The 21,212-nt window shown below is 39.9% G+C and overlaps 1 protein-coding gene across 13 annotated transcripts in view; it reads right to left on the minus strand.

Moving 5' to 3' along the window:
- Window positions 1-21,212, minus strand: part of PHACTR4 (phosphatase and actin regulator 4) — a 101,814-nt gene that overhangs the window by 61,166 nt on the left and 19,436 nt on the right. For all 13 annotated transcript variants that reach the window (XM_081586221.1, XM_081586214.1, XM_081586225.1 and 10 more), the window contains one exon: window positions 13,233-13,286. In XM_081586221.1, the coding sequence (XP_081442347.1) occupies window positions 13,233-13,248 (16 nt within the window). In that variant the 5' untranslated portion in view covers window positions 13,249-13,286. The remainder of the gene's footprint in view (window positions 1-13,232; window positions 13,287-21,212) is intronic.

Raw genomic sequence — 21,212 nt, forward strand, 5'->3', positions numbered from 1 at the left:
TAACAACTAGCATTAATTGAGCATGTATTATAATGCCAGGGACTATTCTAAGCATTGAGTTTTGTCTAACTCTTACAACAAGCCTATAAGAAGGATACCATTTATTATCCCCATTTAATAGTTGAGGAAACTGAGTCACTCAGGGGTAAACTTGTCCAAGGAGTTCATAGCTAATAAATGGCAAAGCTAGGCTTCATATCCAAGTAATCTTCATATCTAAACAGTAAGCATAGCTAAGTGGGTGTAAATCTCCACTCCCAACTACTACTAAACAGACTTTGAATTCATACAATATCTCCCAGGTGTCAGATAAGAACATTTATTTTTAACCTTAGAAAAACTTTAGGAGATAGTACTTTAACAAAAGTAAAACTCAGGTACAGAAGAGTTATGTCAATTGCCCAAAATGACAATATTAAATTTAAAAACACCAAAAATTCATTCTCTTAGCTTATTTCTGATATTTTCCAGTATGACACCAACAAGAATAGTGTTTCTTATTTCAAAATCAATTTTAAAGGGATTTCTTAGAAAATAAGTGAAAAGTCTAGAATAAAGAAAAGCGGACTATATGGGAAAGCCATTTCTACTACTCCTCAAACCAAATCTAGAGCAAAAATACTTCAGTCCTAGTATTTCATGAGAAACCCAAATTTTACCACCATGTACCGTCTACCCATACTACCTAAGATACTTAGGGAGCCCCTAGTTTTTCCTATTTTGCCATGTTCACCAATTTTTCCTGTTAGATTCAAGACAAAAACAATAAGACAAACTCTCCATAAAGTCATCAATTCTAAAGTGTTCAAAGAACACAGGTATAGAAAAGGCAATGTTAATGCTATAAAGCAAGTTTTGTTTTAACGATTTCCTTAAGTACAAGTCACGTTGAAAAATGCGGCATGAAATTCCAATAACGCAATTATTTTTATCTATATAAAAACACTCATTCATTCTGCATAGCATTAATATTTTTTAATCTCCTCTTTGAGTGCTGAAACTGTATTTTATTGTCCCCCCTCCCCCTTCATGGCAGCTAGGGTAATTTGCCTAAGAAAATTTATTAAATAAATTAACGAATCATTCAGCCAGCCAATCAACCACCCATCTACTTTTTCTCCTTTTGATTGGTTAGGGTATGTTGTAAGTATGACAATAAGTCATCAAGAAAAACTTAGTGGACTTCATTGTTAAATGTTAAGCTACTGGCCCTGGATGCATTATGAGATTATAACTAGAATAACGAGCACACCCCAAAGTGCTTCACCCCAGCCAAGAATGTCTTTCCTTTGCTGCCACTTTTCTCTTTTACCATTAAGACGTAATTCTACGGGTTCTTGCTACTCAAGAACTTTGATTATTAAGCTCTAGATTGAAAAGGGAAAGGATGGGGGTGGGGATTGAGGGTGGCGGCAAAATGGACAAAACAAAGCAGGCAGATCCATCTGTTTTACAGCATTTAAGTTCTTTTAAGAGATCAAAGAAGAAAAACAAAATATGCAATCATCAAAAGAAACCTGAATATGAAGTTTCAAGATGTTTAAACAGTCAAGTAAAATGTAGTATTTATTTAATCTTATGCAGTGAAATAAAGGAAAGCTATAGCTACTACTGCAATCTGATATGATGTCACTCTGGTCAGCAATGGATATACACTAGTATGATGAGGAAAAAACAAAACACCAGTCTTCAACAAGGAACTGAAGGCCATTAACACCATCCACAAGATAGTCCATTATACTACTATCCCCTTCTTTTAATGGAAGCCTCTGTTACAGGGTGTGTATGTGTGTGCACATGTGTGTGTTCTGGACTCCAATGATGTTTCAAATTGCAATCTTGTAAAACCTATCCTGTCTTTGAGTCAAGTCAAAGGTCTATCATGCAAGGCCATTTTTAATATGACAGAACTCTAGGGGCCCAAGAAGCCAACCATTAAGGTTGTTTTGAAACAAATGGTCCCCTGCTTAATGCGAAATGTTCATACTAGTTTTACTTTCAACTTTTAAATCTCACTGATCATATGTAATCTGAATTTGAAGTAAAGTTGAGAATTTTTTTTTTTTTTGCCATGCCACGTGGCCTGTGGAATCTTAGTATCCAACCATGGATTAAACCCACGCCCCCTGCAGTGGAAGCATGGAGTCTTAACCACTAGACCCCCAGGAAAGTCCCACTTATCACTGACTATTAAACCATAAAAATGTCAAGAACTTTAAAGTTTTCTTTAACAAAAGTAATACACACTTTTAAATGGGAATATGCTAGTACACTGTGCTGTGCACACTGCTCTTTATCAAGGTAAATAGTTAAGGAGAATAGGGAATATTCTCTTAGATCTTAAAATGACTATGATAATAAATACAATGTAGAACTGGTGCAAACACTGACAGTTCAACAGAACAGACTATATAGTCCAAAAAATACACGTGAGACCTTTTAAGACTTAGCTTGAGCAAAATGGCATCATAAATCAATAAAAAGGGGCAGACTAACACTATTTCTTATTAAGATCATTCATAGGCATGTTATAATTTTAGTTGTAAATACTTTCAAATCCCCTCAGTTTTTAAGATATTTATTCTACATATATAAAAAAATTTTAATGATTCATTTTTGAACATTTAATTTGCATTTAGTCAACCATTTTACTGAACTCTTTTTCAGTTGATTCTTTTGGGACTATTTTTCTAAAGAGAGAATAATATTAGCCAATAAGTATATATTTATTCTGTTCATTACTGGAACCATATCTCTAATGATTGCTCATCTTACTGTACCAAGAACCCCCAAAATAATGTTAAATAAAGTAACAGTGGGCATTCTTTTCTTGTTCTTGCTCTAGTAGACATTTCTTCAGTATTTCATCGTAATTGCAGTAGTGTCTCTTGGTTTCACATAGCTGTTCTTTATTAAAGGGTTATATAAGCACATTATAAAAGAAAAAAATGAACTAAAAGGATAGATATAACATTCATGTTATGGGTTGTCACTGAAATGTAGTGGTAAAAGGAGATTAGATCTAATTTTTATAAAACATGTCCTAATGTTACCAATTTAAAAATCAATTGAGTAAAAAAAGAAAAAACTGAGTAAAAAATGTGATTGTTATTTAAAAAAAATTTATTTATTTATTTAGCTGCGCCAGGTCTTAGTTGCCGTGTGTGGGAGCTTTCATTGCAGCATGTGGGATCTAGTTCCCCAACCAGGGATCGAACCTGTGCCCCCTGCATTGGGAGCATGGAGTCTTAACCACTGGACCACCAGCAAAGTCCCTAAATGGGTATATGGTCTATCTTTTTCTCTACTGTGGTTGATATAGCATTATAACTATCTGCTTCTTCAAAATATGAATGAAATTGTCCATAAAACCCACTGTGTTTTACCTTTTTTTATCATGCCTATTAGTCTATATGGGATTTTCATATATTGAGTCACTTTGGCAAACTGTATTTCCCTAGAAAATTACTTATTTCATCAGGAATTTATTAATAAAGGTGTCAAAGTATTCAGGGGACAATGAAGAGTATTTTCAACTTCATACCATATCCAAAAGTTAACTCAAAAAGAATCATTGACCTAAATTAAAACCCAAAACTATAAAACATTTTGAAGGAAAAACAAAAATACCTTTCTGATCTTTAAAGATTTCTTAGAAGACAAGGAACAGTAACCTTGAAAAGAAAAAAACTGGACTTCATCAAAGTAAAACATCTGCTTAATAAGAGAAACCACAGGCTGGGAAGAAACATTTGTATTAACACTTATGAAGAATTATATGTGGGCCATGTAAAAAATGTTCACAACTCAAGAAAATAAGCCAATTTTAAAAAGACCAAGATTTGAACAGGTATTTCATCAAAGAAAAGATATGAGTGGCAAATAAACATATGAAAAGTTACTTAATATTATTACTCATGAGGGAACTGCATATTAAAACCACAATGAGATACCGCTATATACCTATTAATTACTGGAATGGCCAAAATCCCAAAACACTGACAGCACCAAATGCTGGTGAAGGTGTGGAGCAACAGGAACTTGCGCTCACTGATGGGAATGCCAAATGGTACAGCCACTCAGGAAGACAATATGGGATATTATATTTATTTATTTTGGTTGTGCTGGATCTCTGTTGCTGCGCACAGGCTTTCTCTAGTTGTGGCGAGCATAGGCTGCTCTCTAATTGCGGTACACAGGCTTCTTGTAGTGCTGGCTTCTCTTACTGAGGAACACAGGCTCTAGGGTGCGGGGGCTTCAGAAGTTGTGACACACCGGTTTAGTTACCCCGTGGCACATGGAATCTTCCCGGACCAGGGATTGAACCCATGTCCCCTGCATTGGCAGGTGGATTCTTTACCACTGGCCCACCACGGAAGTCCTGGGAGTTTCTTTAAGAAACTAAACATACTCTTATACATTCTAAGTATGGTACCCCTTGGTATTTACCCAAATAACTGAAAACTTATGTCCATACAAAACCTACACACAGATGTTTATACCAATTTTATTCATAACTGTCATAACTTGGAAGCAAACTGATGCTCTTCAGTAGGTAAAAGGATAAATAAGTCACAATACATCCAAACAAAGGAATATTTTTTAGTGCTAAAAAGGAAAGAGCTATCAAGTCACAAAAAAACATTGGAGGAGCCATAAATGCATACCACTAAATGACAGAAGTCAATCGGAAAAAACTATGTATGAAAAAGCTACTGTATGATTCCAATGTTATTACATTCTGGAAAAGGTATGAAAGGAATGAACTACTGATATATGCAACAACATCTATGAATCTTGACAGCTTTATGATAAGCGGAAATACCAGACAAAGGCTACATATTGTATAATACTGATTATAAAAGGTAAGCAGGGGACTTTTGGCAGTGAAGGAAATACTCTACATCTTGACTGTGGTGGTAGTTACACGATTTTATATGTTTGTCAAACAGCACATTACATACTTCAAAAGGTAATTTTACTGCATATAAAATTTATTCTCTTTGTTTTATATATCTTAATTTTTAACAGAGAAATATAAAGAAGGAACTAAAATGCCAATAACCCTTCAATCCAGATAAAATCCTTTTCTACGTTAAAAAACAAAATACATTTGCAAAGCATATAGGAATATATAAAATGTTAACTGAAAACCATCCATCCTTCCTATTCTCCCCCCTCTTTTTTTTTTTGCCATGCTGCGCAGTCTGGGGGACCTTAGTGCCCCGCTCAGGGATTGAACCCCAGCCCATGGTAGTGAAAGCTCTGAGTCTTAACCACTGGATGCTGGGGAATTCCCACTATCCCTCCCTTTTAATTTTCATTCTTATAGTCATTGCCTATGTAGTATCCAAGACACACGGATAAAGCGCTCAGTATGCAGAAATAAATTCAGATGGAAAATCATCTACACATTTAGTCCACCTATTACACTTTCTGTAATTTTCCAGGGAGGAAGCAGCGGCCAGAAGTGATGAAAAGTGGTGAGAGGATATGGGAGATGGTCCAGAAAGTCAGCATCACTACTTTTTTGGCTGGCATTACTACAGAGATGGCTCATCTTTTTCTACTGACAGAAAAAATAGGGCATTTGTGTTATTAACATCCATAGTGTTCTACTACAAACTGGGGTTCTATGTACTCTATTTCCCTTAAGATCGTCAATTCTATTTCATGCTGAAAATTTAAAACCACTATAAGAAATACAGATGAATACTATTGAGCAGTGGGATAGAACAGTAAAAAGATCGTGCCCTCCATAAGTTTATACTCTTATAAGGAAATAATATGACAGAAGATATTTAATTTTATAATAATGCTATATTAAATTTCTACTGAACACCACAGGAGGAAAAAAAAATAGAACTAATGTCATTTTCGGCATTGTTTAATTCCAGAGGCATTTACCTCCTACACCTTAAGAATCTCAAAACTAATGAAGTTCGTATTTTGTCCTTCATTCTTAAAGAGAAGGGAGGAAAGGACTGTGTTATTAGCACATTTTGAGCTTCAAGTGGTAACAAGATGATAATATCACAAAAATTTTTCCCATGAACTTAAGTGAAATGCATTAGTCTTGAGCACGGCTCCTCAACAAATGTTCTTGAAAGGTTAGGAAAACTCCCTTTAAAACATAGTAATAATTTATAAATTCAGATTTAGAATAAGAATAATATTGACTTTAAGTTTGTTTAAGATATGGCTTCTGTTTTCTGCTTCAACAAATTGATTCTCAGATTTCCCACATGATACAAATTCTAATCTAAAGGAGCTATTACCTTGTAAATCTATTCAATCTGTTCCCTGAATACCAAGCATATGAATTAAAGCTTTTGCAGCTAGCTTTAAACTCAGGCTTCACACCAACAATCTTTCTCATTAAATAATTATTTCATCAAACACAACCAAAAACTTTTTTCAACAAACTGTGCTCACTTCTGTGGAAGGGAGGGTATACAGAAACTTAATGAAGTTGTTAGAAAATTTAAAACATTTTGAGAAGTCAATTTAAGCATACACAGATCCTCTTTTCCTCCTGGGTCTGCTATTAAAAGGATGACTGCTAACCCATAAACATTTGTGAAGGGAGGAAGAAAGAAAGCAGAAGCAGGAATAAGCCATTTTTAAAATGCAGTGGGGTAAGAAGCATCACATTAACTCAAACTATACACATATCTTCTCTGGACCCTTCCTTCCCCCAGCACTTACGTACAGTGTAGCCCTTACTTTAAAAAAAAAACACTAGTAGCTTAAACCAATATAAGTTGACAGTTAATACTTTCACTGTATTCTACCACAGGTCCCTTTGAAAGAAAAGGGAATAAAATAAGGAGAATTAGAGTAAAAGCTGTTTGATTCCTTTATCACCTTCCCCATTCCATGATCCTGAATGTCTGTCCCACATGAATCCTGGCAGAACTCTGGAGACTTGTTTTCTGGAAGGGATAAAACTAAACAGTCTCTGGACTGGGGGACTCAAAAGGTGGTTGATGATGGGAACAGAGCATGGAAAACTGAGGGCAATTGAGTGAACATAATGAATACTGATTGCAGCAACCCTCCCACTCACCCCTCACCATCCAGTGCTGAGAAGACTCCACCCCCTGAACCCTTTTACTGATAAAAAGAGATATTCCTCAACAATCAACTGAGCTAGATAGCTCAGTTGGTAAAGAATCTGCCTGCAATGCAGGAGATCCCGGTTGGATTCCTGGGTAGGGAAGATCCCCTGGAGAAGGGAAAGGCTACCTACTCCAGTATTCTGGCCTGCAGAATTCCATGGACTGTATAGTCCATGGGGTTGCAAAGAGTTGGACACAACTGAGTGACTTTCATTTTCACTTTCCTCAACAACAGGGACAAGAAGCTCACTCTACAGTAAGGCCCAAAGGCAACCAGCCTATGCACTTAGAACTAATTTAAAGCTCACTCACCACTCTTAATCATAAGCACACAGCTAATCATTACTAGACTTCAGAAGAAAACTCCTACATGAGATCAAAACAAAGGAAAGCAACTTTGGAGGAAAAGAGCCTATGCAGGGCAAAGGAAATCTGTTGAAAACAATAAAGAATATAATGACAGAAATATTCAGAGCATAAAAGAAACCTCCTAGAAATTAAAAGCATAATGGTATAAAGAAAAATTCAATAGAATATAAAGATGAAGAAATCTTTCAAGAGCTAGAGAAAAAAAGACATGAAAATTAAAGAACTATTTCATGAGGTCCATCACCGAGCAGTTATTGGCAATCAAGAAAGAGGAAGACATGGGATTTAGGAAACAAGAGAGTCAACACAGGAGAGCAGCAGAGTTCCCAGGTGAATAAGGATACCCTAGGATGACAGCTGTCTACCATACACAGGGACACATGTCCATATCGGAGCAGTGTGACCCAAGAGACATACTGAAGGCCGTCATACCAAGATCTCTGCTGCTGTTTTTTCTCTTTTTTAAGGAAGATAATGGTCAAGTGAGCTGGTCTTGACTAAATGCTGGTGAATTTCTTCTCAAAATACTGAGCTTCCTGATGAGATCAGAAGACTCATTTCACCCTACAGAAGTGTTCTTTAACCTATTCCTAAAAGCTGCAGGTCGGACAAGGAAATGGCAGTCCACTCCAGTATTCTTGCCTGGAGAATCCCATGGATGGAGGAGCCTGGTGGGCTGCTGTCTATGGGGTCACACAGAGTCGGACACGACTGAAGCGACTTAGCAGCAGCAGCACCAAAAGCTGCAGGCAGGTCATGATCAACTTAGGAGAGACCACACTTAGGAGAGTTGCTCACTCCCTCTGACCATTCTTCTGCCAAGTGTCCAAGACTGAAGCCCTGCTCAAAACAATTTCAGGACTAAGTCTTGACTCTGTCCATGACTTCCACAGAAGGGACTCGGTGAAAATTAGGAATCTGAAGCAAGTGTGGCCCACTGATGCCTGGGGGTCCCCAAGATCCTTTTAGGACCCAAGAGGTACAACGACCTACTTAACAATACTAAAGAATTAGTTGCATTTTTCACTGTGCTGACACTCGTACTGAGGGTACAAAAGCAATGGCAAGCAAAACTGCTGGTACCTTCACACAAATCAAGGCAGTGGCACCAAACTGTGGTAGGACATATAATCTTCACCACTGTATAATTATAGTTAAAAATTATGTCTTTTTACTGCTTTGCATGATGAAATGATAAATACAATGGTCATCTTCACAAAAGGCACTTGTATAATTGAGTTGCAAGCCAAACCAGTCATTTTTTTCATGAAATACCATTTTTATTGGAAGGATTGAATGAAAAACTGCATTGTTCAAGCTTAGATGTTGCACAGATATTTTCTTAAAAATGAATGGAATCTGTCACTCTAAGTAAAACTGACAGTATTTGTTGCCAGTGAGATACATCAAGCTTTCAAGAGAAAATTTGAATTTTGGAAAACGTACCTACCAGAGTGAGCTTGCCAACTTCCCAATACCTAAAGACTTTGCACTGAGACCAGTGATGGTATTAACAAATGTAATTTTAAAATATAATAAACTGTGTAAACATCTGTCCATGTAAGCAAGAAACGTCCTAGAGGCCTTAGGTCTGTCCCACTTGAATTTGATGGGTAAAAATCTCTCACTTTAATTTTCAGAATGCAACAAGTAATTCTTTTTCAATGTATCTACGTAACTGTTGGTTAATCTAACTGTAACAAAATTCTCAACCATCTTTTAAAGGCTCCATCTTCTTAGAAACAAACTCATTTTGCATTCAGAATTCTTATTCTTTGTCAATGGCACTGAGTAGACCGTAACCAGTAAACCAAATTTTATCATACGTACATTTTGTGAGCAGTTAAAAAAACCCTACAAACTATTCTATAAAAATAAGTTCAAGGATATACTGTACAATGCAGGGAATATAACCAAATTAAATTAAAAAAATAAAAAAATAGAAGGGGAAAAAATCCTCTCACTAGCACAGAGGACAAACTTTTTCTCATATTAGTGATCAAAAGTACATATGAATTTATATTTCAACTGACTACTAGCCAACTATAACGTTCATAGCAACTTCCCCTTTGGAATTCTCTAGTAAGTTTAAGTTATTGTTGTTTAGTTGCTAAGCCATGTCTGACTCTTTTGTGACCGCCATGGACTATAGGGTCCTCTCTCCATGGGATTTCCCAGGCAAGAATACTGGAGTGGATTGCCATTTCCTTCGCCAGGGGATCTTCTTGACCCAGGGATCGAACCTGTGTCCCCAGCATTGGCATGCGGAGTCATTACCGCTAAGTCACCAAGGGAGCTCAAATTTAAGTTACATTTAATTTTAAGTTGAATTTAATTAGTTTAATAGTAAGTTTAATCAGATTAAAGTCCATTTATGATATACTTAAATTAGGTGAGGTAAAGAGGTCACCAGGGCTTCCCTGGTGGCTCAGACAGTAAAGCGTCTGTCTGCAATGCTGGAGACCCAGGTTCGATCCCTGGGTCGGGAAGATCCCCTGCAGAAGGAAATGGCACCCCACTCCAGTACTCTTGCCTGGAAAATCCCATGGACAGAGGAGCCTGGTAGGCTACAGTCCATGGGGTCGCAAACAGTTGGACACGACTGAGCTACTGTACTTTAAAGAGGTCACTCAAAGGGAAAAAAAATTTTCCATAAACGCCTTTGGAACTGTCATATGTTACACTAGTTTATCATATGGACATGTTCTTTAGGATCTGTCACCAGGCAACTATTAATATATCAACTCAATTTACCAAATTGTTCATAAATAATGCCCGAGAAGCTACAAATTTATGAATAAAGTACTGACTGCCCTCTAGTGTTCAAACTAAGAATTTCACTGATGAGCTGCATGTAATGTACATTTCAGAGTGAAAAAAAGCCAAAGTCCTAAAGAAGTCATTTAGGGTCATTAAAATCAGAGGAGAAATTCTGATCTGACAAGGTTCAAAACAGCAGTCTTTTCAAAGCAAGACAACAGCTATTAATCTGAGCAGTCTGATTACTTAATTGTACCAGGAGCCCAAAGAGCCTAATTTCAGTCATCTATGGTAACTGTGGGCTTCCCCGGTTGCCCAGCGGTAAAGAATCCACCTGTCAATGCAGAGGATGCAGGGTCGGGAAGAGCCCCTGGAGAAGGAAATGGCAACCCACTCCAGTATTCTTGCTAGGGAAATCCCATGGAGAGCAGAGCCTACAGTCCATGGGGTTGCAAAAGAGTCGGACACGACAGTGAAGTTTTGCTTCACTGTGTGTGAACAGAACAGAAACTTGGAACACTCTAACTATACTACTTCAAGTTATGGGCTTCCCAGGTGGTGCTAGTGGTAAAGAATCCGCCTGCCAATGCAGAAGACATAAAGAGATGCAGGTTCAATCCCTGGGTTGGGAAGATCCCCTGGAGGAGGGCATGGCATCCCATTCTGGTATTCCTGCCTGGAGAATTCCCATGGACAGAGGAGCCTGCTGGGTTACAGTCCATGGGTCGCAAAGAGTCGGACACAACTGAAGTAACTGAGCACGCACTTCACAAGTTACACTGCCATAAAACAAGATTCAGATTTTTCCCATTTGGTGAAGAATCACAAAATGTTCAAATCAAAACCTGCCTCTAGCAGGCTGAGGTTAATAAAGGAAAACAGTCTCTGGTTGCTTTTTTTTTTTTTTTGCTGATGCATATTTTATTTGTATTTATTTTTTATTATTTATCTTTGGGTGTACTGGCTCTTAGTTGCAGCTCTCGGGCTCTTGGCTGTGGTGTGCAGGCTTCTCTCCAGTTGTGGCCTCTGGGGTCCAGAGTGCAAGGGCTCAGCAGTTGCACTGTGCAGGCTTAGTTGTAAGCTTCCAGGCATGTGGGATCTTAGTTCCTCAAGGACCAGGGATCAAATCCAAGTCCCCTGCATTGGAAGCCGAATTCTTAACCACTGGACTACCAGGGGTACATATTTTAAGTGGAAAGTACTTCCTAACTAGTCTTCCCAGTGTATAGTTTGGGTTTGTTTCTTTTCTTTTTTGGCTGTTATACTTTTAAGGGAGGGAGGTATAATATTCACCAATGTGCAAGAATGTTTTACATACTCATTAGCATAGTGATTAATGTAAATTTAGGGATACACAATGTGTTAAACTGAAAAAAACTGTATCTGCACTCTGTAACTACTGAGCCGGTGAACCACAACCAAGATCCCACCGCTCACCGCAACTAAGACCCAATGCAGGCAAATAAATAAATAAATATTTTAAAAATAAATAAATAAAACTACAAAGTTGCCTGCAACCTAAGATAATGGAAAGGCTCCTTTTAAAGTTTTTACCCATCATCTTTACTTTTAAAGTTCTCAATGGTATCTGGGAGAACTAAAAAATAATAGAAGGCTCATTTTAGCTATGCCTCAAGAATTCTAATGAAGCGTATGGCAATGATACCAGAACTACGGCATCTCCCCTAAAGGGCTTTCTAGATGGCCACGTCACAGACTTTAAAAGTATTTCCAGTAACATGTAGGCAAGTTGAGTGGCTTAATATTTAAAAGCCTGGAAAACAGCTAAGATGTCTCATCCTAGAGAATTATAAAGCATGGTAGTAATACCATTTCTCTCCTTCAGAGACACTTTTTAAAGCATGGAGGTAACCTTAAGGATACTAAAGAGACGTCAATAGTTTTCATTAAACTTCAATAAACACCCCAAGGCACAAATGTTCAAAATGGTCCACTAATTATCCCAGACAGTACCTCTCTTTGTTTTCAATAGGAAAACAGAGTTCAGTACACAGTGACTGACTCTTTAGTCAAAAAGGTAAATATAAAACCTTTGTGTATCTAGATTTATACTCTTTTAGGTGGTGCTAGTGGTAAAGAACCCACCTTGCAATGCAGGAAACTTAAAAGACACGGGTTCAATCCCTGGGTGGGGAAGATCCCTTGGAGAAGGGCATGGCAACCCACTCCAATATTCTTTCCTAGAGAATCCTATGGACAGAGGAACCTGGCAGGCTACAGTCCATAGAGTTGCAAAGAGTTGGATACGATTGAAGTGACTTGGCTAGTCACTAGTTGCTAGTTACAGAATATAACACTTATTTTAACTTGTCAAATGGTTCTTTGCTTTATTTGAAGTAACTAACACTCTAGGGCACCCAGATCTCCAAGTGTGGTCTAGGGACCACTAGGGTGCCTCAGAGCAATGTCAGAATTGTTTTTTATAATACAAAAATGTTATATGCCTTGTCACTCTCATTAGCTCCAAACTGTACAGTCAGTTCTCCAAAGTCTGCCGGGTATGTGACAACAAAATAGATTAAATGCAGGAAGCCAATACATGAACTCAGCTGTCTTCTATTAAACTAGACACTAAAGAGATTTGCAAAAATGTAAAACAATGCCACTCTTCTTGTTAATCTTTTTTACTTGCGGAGCTATTTTTCATTAAAATTTTTTATTTATGTAACATATGAATGGTTTATTAATGTTATTTTTAAATGAATTAATATTCTAAAAATGTCTCTATTTTAATTTTTAATATAGTAAATAGCAATAGATATCTGTCATACAAACAAAGCTCTTTGGGGCCCTCAATTATACATAAGACTATAAAGGGATGCTGAGGTCAAAAAGTTTGAGAACTGATAGAGAGTTTAGCACAATAAATATGAAAAAAAATCAATTTGCTCTCAAAGCTTTAATGGAGGTAAAGATAAAACACAAATATCATTTACTAAGAAAAATGCAGGTGATACTTACCAAATGGATCTTCCATGCCACTATTAACCAGTTTAGGAAGGTGACAAATAGTTTCTAAAGAGAGAAAAAGGCAAATGATATACTTAAAACATAAAATCCATCACCTTTTATATTCCTTAAAAAATAAACCCAATTTAAGCAACACTGATTATAGTTTAAAATGGGGTTTATTTAAGGGAGTTGAGATACATACATATAATATACAAATAACATAAAACAGTCAAGGCTAATTTTCATTTAAAAATAGACATCATCCTCAGTTTCCTCACATAAGTTCCCTTTCCAGTCTCCATCTGAATATTACCAGAGTGTAAGGAAAAAGGCAAGTCAAGAGAAACATTTTTAGGAAGGGGGACAAGGAGAAAAAGGGAGGGGTGAGGAGGGAGAGAAGGAAGGAGAGAGAGAGGGATAGAGAGCAGTGGGAAAAGGCCAAGTTTCTTTTTAAAAATTATGTATTTATTTAATTTTTGGCTGCTTGATGGGTTTCTCTTTGGTTGCGGTGTGCAGGCTTCTCACTGTGGTAGCTTCTCTTGCAGCAGAGCACAGGCTCTAGAGAGTGGGCTCAGTACTTGTGGCACACAAGCTTCGTGCCCTCGAGGCATGTGGAATCCTCCCGGACCAGGAAAAAAACTCAACTTACTCTCAAAGCTTTAATGGAGGTAAAGATAAAACACAAATATCATTGCAGGCAGACTCTCAACCACTCCACAACCAGGGAAGTCCAAAAGTTAAGCATTTATGCCAAAAACAAACAAACCCCACAAAATTCACATAAATATCTGGGAAAGAACATGAGGATATCATAGAATGAAAGAATTGGTTTTGCCTGAAGAAAGTAGAAAGTAGTTTAGTAAGTTAAAAATGCTCAAATGTGAAAACAAAACAAAGTTTTGAAAAAAGTTGAATAAGTACAGATATTCAACATCCCTCACCCTTAATCAAAACAAGGACCAAATCTGCTCAATCTTGCTTTTTATGTCTTTCATAGCTTTGATCCCAAGAGTACTTATTAGTTAACAATTTGAATACTAAACTCCAATTTACAGTCTGCTTTTAAGTGAATACAACTAACAGTTGGGGCCAGCAGTGATCTGACAAAATCAGGAGTGTGACAGGGTTTGGGAGTTGAATCACTCACAGACTAGCTGGCACTGAGGACCCACTCAGTGGTAGGTGTAACAGAAATAATCCCTTGCACAAGGTGCTGGTCCAGTTAAACTTTCACTAGTGGTGAAAAGTGATGATCTATCTGTGGACAGAATGCTCTAGTTGATCGGATTTATGAGGTACTTGAAGAGTAAGGGGGAAATAATAATTACAATGATAATGTAATTGAATTGCCAACAAAGGTCCGTCTAGTCAAAGCTATGGTTTTTCCAGTAGTCATGTATGGATGTGAGAGTTGGACCATAAAGAAAGCTGAACACCGAAGAACTGATACTTTTGAACTGTGGTGCTGGAGAAGACTCTTGAGAGTCCCTTGGACAGCAAGGAGATCAAACCAGTCAATCCTAAAGGAAATCAACCCTGAATATTCATTGGAAGGACTGATGCTGAAGCTCCAATACTTCAGCCACCTGATGCAGAGAACTGACTCATTTGAAAAGACCCTGATGCTGGGAAAGACTGAAGGCAGGAGAAGGGGATGACAGAGGATGAGGTGGTTGGATGGCATCATCAACTTGATGGACATGAGCTTAAACAAGCTCCGGGAGTTGGTGATGGACAGGGAGGCCTAGTGTGCTGCAGGCCATGGGGTCGCAAAGAGTTGGACATGACTGAGCAACTAACTGCACTGAACTAAACTGAATGGCTATTGCTAAACTCTAGTGACTCTCTAGAAAAAGACAACAAAAAGCTAAGAGTGATTAACAGTCAATTGAAAGTCAAATATGGGGAATTCCCTGGTGGTCTAGCTCAGCCGATAAAAAATCTGCCTGCAATGCAGGAGACCTGGATTCAATCCCTGGGTTGCGAAGATCCCTGCAGAAAGGAATGACTACCCATTCCAGTGTTCTGGTCTGAGAATTCCATGGACAGAAGAGCCTGACAGGCTATAGTCCATGGGGTCGCCAAGAGTCGGACACGACTGAGCGACTTTCACTTTCCAGCATGGCCTTGGTTCAATTCCTGGTTGGGGAGCTAAACCCCCATAAGTCCTGTGGTGTTGCCTAAATAAATAAATAAGTAAAAAGAAAGAAAGAAAATCAAATATGAAGGCCACAGGACCTTTTACAAAGAAGTTCTTTAATTTACAAAGAAGCTCTTTTCTGTGGCAGCAGGAGAAGAGAAGAAGCTAGAAACTAGGCCCAGGAGTTAATCAACAGGGAAGCCCAGCACCAAAGAAGGTTAACTCTCGCCCAGGGAGGTATGCTATGCCAACGTCAGGGTCCTGATTGGGAAAGAATGAGACTCTAACACATGAGATGGAGAAAACTGAGTTGATGCCCCTCCAAAATTCTGAATGTGAAAGTGCCCCCTGAAAGGACAAAAGGGGCCCATCATCCCTATATGATCTGGCGCTCTCCCCTCACCTGAAGATAATGCAGAGGCCTTCCCACCCTGCCCAGTAAACAGGGTCTCCTCAGGACCTGCCACCTCCATGCCTCCTAGGCAGGAGGCCTTTAACTTTCAGTAGGTCACAACGAATGTAACCCAGTGCAGATGTGCTGTGCCTGATAAGGTCTGAAACGAACTATAACCCAAGGGCGATGCAAGACTTAGCCAGCATGTCCCCAACAGTGGCCAGCTGAGAGTGAATGTGAATTCTCAGGGGGCTTGAATGTGAGAACCAGAACATAAGGTTCCCTGATCACTCTCCAAAGATAGATATAACACCCTGGCAAAAACCTCAAAATATGGTATGAACTTACCACTAGGATGGTTCCTAAAAGCTGGAAAAGTCAAAGCCCATGATAAATAGCAATGCCAAAACTGCACAGGCAGACGGGAAGAAGGGATTAAAAGGCTCACGTAGTGAAGTTGGCTTGCTGAAGTGGTCAGAAAATCCATCCAAGTATTATGGTACTTGAAGTTTTCAAAGCTGTTCTCCGTAAGAGTTTGTTACAAAACTAATGCCACTGATAGCAACGGTAATGACAGGATTCTAAAACAAAGGAGACCAGGCCGTGGTACTTAATGTTTGAAGCCAGATGGACACGATTACTATAAAGATCAGCAGAGTCAGAGTGGCAGTTAAAGGGATCTGACTCAGATTTGTGGAGATAGTTAATAAAGCCTGATGTCACTAGAAGCAAAATACACTAGCAGCTAATAAGAGCACTTCTCTATCTGTCACATCAAAAGAAATCAGGGATGCAAGATCAAGATGCGGAGGGCAGTCGTCTCAATCAAAAAAAAAAATCAGAATCCATGCCCAATTGCTGAACCTGAGCCAGTTTCAGATTCTGACCCCTATGACAGGAGGAGGCCAGGTACTAAAGAGAAGAGAACTTGTAACACCAAAGCAAGTATAACAATTCCCTGGGTAGTGTTAGTCAATCAGTTGTTTCCGACTTCGCAACTCCACAGACTGTAGCCCGCCAGGCTCCTCTGCCCATAGGATTCTCCAGGCAAGAATACTGGAGTAGGTTGCCATTCCCTTCTCCAATGGCCTAAGAGACCCATATGCTACAGGTCTCATGGACTCCACTCAGAAAGTTCCTGCACTTGAAGTTTAACGCTCTGTAGTCACTGTATTGACTTCCCAGATAGCTCAGTTGGTAAAGAATCCCCCTGCAATGCAGGAGACGTTGGTTCGATTCCTGGGTTGGGAGAAGGGACAGGCTACCCACTCCAGTATTCCTGGGCTACCCTTGTGGCTCAGCTAGTAAAGAATCCACCCGCAATGCAGGAGACTTGGGCTCGATTCCTGGGTTGGGAAGATCCTCTGGAGAAGGAAAAGGCTACCCACTCCAATATTGCGGCCTGGAGAATTCCATGGACCGTATAATCCATGGGGTTGCAAAGAGTCAGACATGACTGAGTGACTTTGGATCTTCCCTGTAGCTCAAATGGTAAAGAATCCGCCTGCAATGTAGGAGACCCAGGTTTGATCCCTGGGTTGGGAAGATCCTCTGGAGAAGGGAATGGGGATCCACTCCAGTATTCTTGCCTGGAGAATCTCATGCACAGAGCAGCATGCTGGGCTACAGTCCGTGGGGTTGCAAAGAGACACAACTGAGTGACTAACACACTTTGTCACTGTCTTAAAATCCTTGATAATTTTATCTATGAGTTTTGGTTCCATAGTGAAATCTGATAGGGAAAATGAAGTATGTGCTTGAAGCCTCAGTTCACACACAGTCCACTTCTTCCTGTCTTTCCAGGAAGGGTATCTTGGCCCCTCCCTCTGGCCCCACCTGGCCATTCTTTCCCTGCTCAGGCTAGGAGCGCTATGGCACTTCTGATGGGCAGTTTCTCTTGACCATTCTCAATCTAGGAGTACCCAGCACACAAATAATGTTGTCAGCTGTCTATGGTGATTTACTCAGGCAACTGTAAACTGCAAAAACAGGAATGCTAACTTTCTGAGGGAAAGTTGACATCAACATCTGGAGTCTGAAAATATCATGGACTTACAAGGACCAGGAAATAAATGATCCAGTTCACAACAGGCCCGCTGGGTGTGTGGACCTCCTGGTGGTCATTTCCCTGGACCCCGAATGTATACTGAATTAGACACACTTGGAAATTAGTTAGTCCTTGGCCTAAGGGGTAAGAGTTATTACACTGGGAAAGACCAAGTGGAAGAAAGCCTCTAAAAGTGGGTGTCCAAGATAATACATCTTGGACAAGTTGTCTGTGTATTTCCAAGATAACACATAAAAAAGAAGACAATATTGTATTCTGGGGGCAAGGAGGGGAGATGACAGAAATTAGTGCTACACTCTTACAGGATGCAGGATTTACATGTGGCTTCTGCAGGAACCAGACACATCCTGCAGGAAGGTAGGAGATTATCACAAAATCTAATAGTAGCCACAACTGCAGCTGCCATGCCAGATGCGGTATCATTGCTAGAGCCGATTAACATAGCCACAAGCATAGTAAGCAGACAAACATGGAAGGATTAACTCTTTTTCTCTTACTCCTCCAAGGAAGTAGGATCAAAAACAATTCACGTGGAATGGATTACACCATACTTTTACAGGACTATGTCAATTTTGCCACCATCTCATATAGTCCAGTCCCATGATAATACGGCCTTCCTGAAAAATATCACACTGACTTACTATATTAATGGTAGTGGTAGTTTAGTTGCTAAGTTGTGCCTGAATCTTGCAACCCCATGGACTGTAGCCCATCAGGCTCCTCTGTCCATGGGATTTCCCAGGTAAAAATATTGAAATGGGTTGCTATTTCCTTCTCCAGGGGATCTTCCAAACCGAGGGGTCAAACCTATGTCTCCTGCCGAGTCGATCAGCACAGAATAAGCTCTTGATGCATGAGAAATTCTGTCCAGGTTGGGTGAGGTGGGGGCAGGGACTAGCAAAGCTAGGCCTAGCCCTGCCTCCAGAATCCAGTTATTCTGCTGGAGAGTTTATTAATCAGCAGGTATAGAACACCTGATGATGTGATACCAAGTTGACCAATCATCCAGAATCATCCACCATGACCTAGATTCTATGAGACACACCAAGTTGTAAGGTTGGTTGGGCCCAGCAATAATCTGGCCTTTAGGTGAAGCTGATACATCCAGTATCAAGCACAAGTAGGACCAGAAGTCATGGGCATGAGCAGACAGCCCAAACCCTCATATCATCTACCACTGCTGCAAAGTGCCCCTGCCTTAGCATATACCTTTGGCCACTGGGGGCGGGGGGGGCGCTCAGAGCCAGCTGACAAAGGAAAAGATCTCACCTTCTTCACAGATGGCTGTAACAGAGTCTAAGTCAAAACTGGACAGTGGCTACACTACAGTCTCATCAGGACGTGGCACTGAAAGGCAGTGCCCAATGGGCAGAGCTTTAGACAGCAGCTTTGCCAACAAAGATCCATCTAGTCAAGGCTATGGTTTTTTCAGTGGTCATGTATGGATGTGAGAGTTGGACTATAAAGAGAGCTGAGCGCCGGAGAATCGATGCTTTTGAACTGTGGTGTTGGAGAAGACTCTTGAGAGTCCCTCGGACTGCAAGGAGATCCAACCAGTCCATCCTAAAGGAAATCAGTCCTGGGTGTTCATTGGAAGGACTGATGTTGAAGCTGAAACTCCAATACTTTGGCCACCTCATGCGAAGAGCTGACTCATTTGAAAAGACCCTGATGCTGGGAAAGATTGAGGGTAGGAGGAGAAGGGGACAACAGAGGATGAGATGGTTGGATGGCATCACCGACTCGATGGACATGAGTTTGGGTAGGCTCCGGGAGTTGGTGATGGACAGGGAGGCCTGGCGTGCTGCAGTTCATGGGGTGGCAAAGAGTCGGACATGACTGAGTGACTGAACTGATACTGCCTGATACTGATTAGACAGTAGCTACAGACAGACTGTCTACTCTATGTAGGCAAAGAATTGGTTTGAGTTAGAATATATGTGGATTCACAGGTACACGTCCTGACATGCTGGGCACAGAGCATAAAAGGAGAACAATTAGAAAATTAGAGGAAAGAGGTCTTAGGGTAAAGGCGTGTGGGAGGATACAAGAACAGAGACATCTGAAGATCTTCCTATCACATGTTAACAGTCATCAGAGAATATCTACTCTGAAAGAGGCACAAAAACAACCAAGGACTCAATCTGTTTACATCAGCAATCTTTTTTCATGGCCTCCCCCGTGCTGGAAAACTGAGCACCTTCAAGAAGGCAGTCATGCGGCAGATACACTCTATACACAGGATGAACTCCTACTTACCAAGGATGCCCTAGCTACTGAGGACAGCAAAAGCCCCAATGGTCAGCAACAGAGACACACATGAGGCTTCCAATAAGACATCTTTTAAGGAAACAAACCAGCCTTTGGAGGGCAAGTTGACTATATTTGGCCCCTTCTACTCTGAAGGAAACAGGGATATTTTCTGGGTGTACATTTGCCTTTCCTCCAGTGAACAGTACTGGAAATGTTTAATGTACCAGCTCACTATGAACAAAGCTAGTGGAGGTGATGGAATTCCAGTTGAGCTATTTCAAATCCTCAAAGGTGATGCTGTGAAAGTGCTGCACTCGATATGCCAGCAAATCTGGAAAACTCAGCAGTGGCCACAGGACTGGAAAAGGTCAGTTTTCATTCCAATCCCAAAGAAAGGCAATGCCAAAGAATGCTCAAACTACCGCACACATGCACTCATCTCACATGCTAGTAAAGTAATGCTCAAAATTCTCCAAGCCAGGCTTCAGCAATAGGTGAACTGTGAACTTCCAGATGTTCAAGCTGGTTTTAGAAAAGGCAGAGGAACCAGAGATCAAATTGCCAACATCCGGTGGATCATCGAGAAAGCAAGAGACTCCCAGAAAAACATCTATTTCTGCTTTACTAACTATGCCAAAGCCTTTGACTGTGTGGATCACAATAAACTGTGGAAAATTCTGAAAGAGATGGGAATACCAGACCATCTGACCTGTCTCTTGAGAAACCTGTATGCAGGTCAGGAAGCAACAGTTAGAACTGGACATGGAACAACAGACTGGTTCTAAATAGGAAAAGGAGTATGTCAAGGCTGTATATTGTCACCCTGCTTATTTAACTTATATGCAGAGTACATCATGAGAAACGCTGGTCTGGAGGAAGCACAAGCTGGAATCAAGATTGCCAGGAGAAACATCAATAACCTCAGATATGCAGATGACACCACCCTTATGGCAGAAAGTGAAGAAGAACTAAAGAGCTTCTTGATGAAAGTGAAAGAGAAGAGTGAAAAAGTTGGCTTAAAGCTCAACGTTCAGAAAACTAAGATCATGGCATCTGGTCCCATCACTTCATGGGAAATAGATGGGGAAACAGTGGAAACAGTGGCTGACTTTATTTTTCTGGGCTCCAAAATCA

The sequence above is a fragment of the Giraffa tippelskirchi genome, chromosome 3, assembly GCF_054371585.1.
Source record: "Giraffa tippelskirchi isolate mGirTip1 chromosome 3, T2T-mGirTip1v1.2.pri, whole genome shotgun sequence".
NCBI lineage: Eukaryota > Metazoa > Chordata > Mammalia > Artiodactyla > Giraffidae > Giraffa > Giraffa tippelskirchi.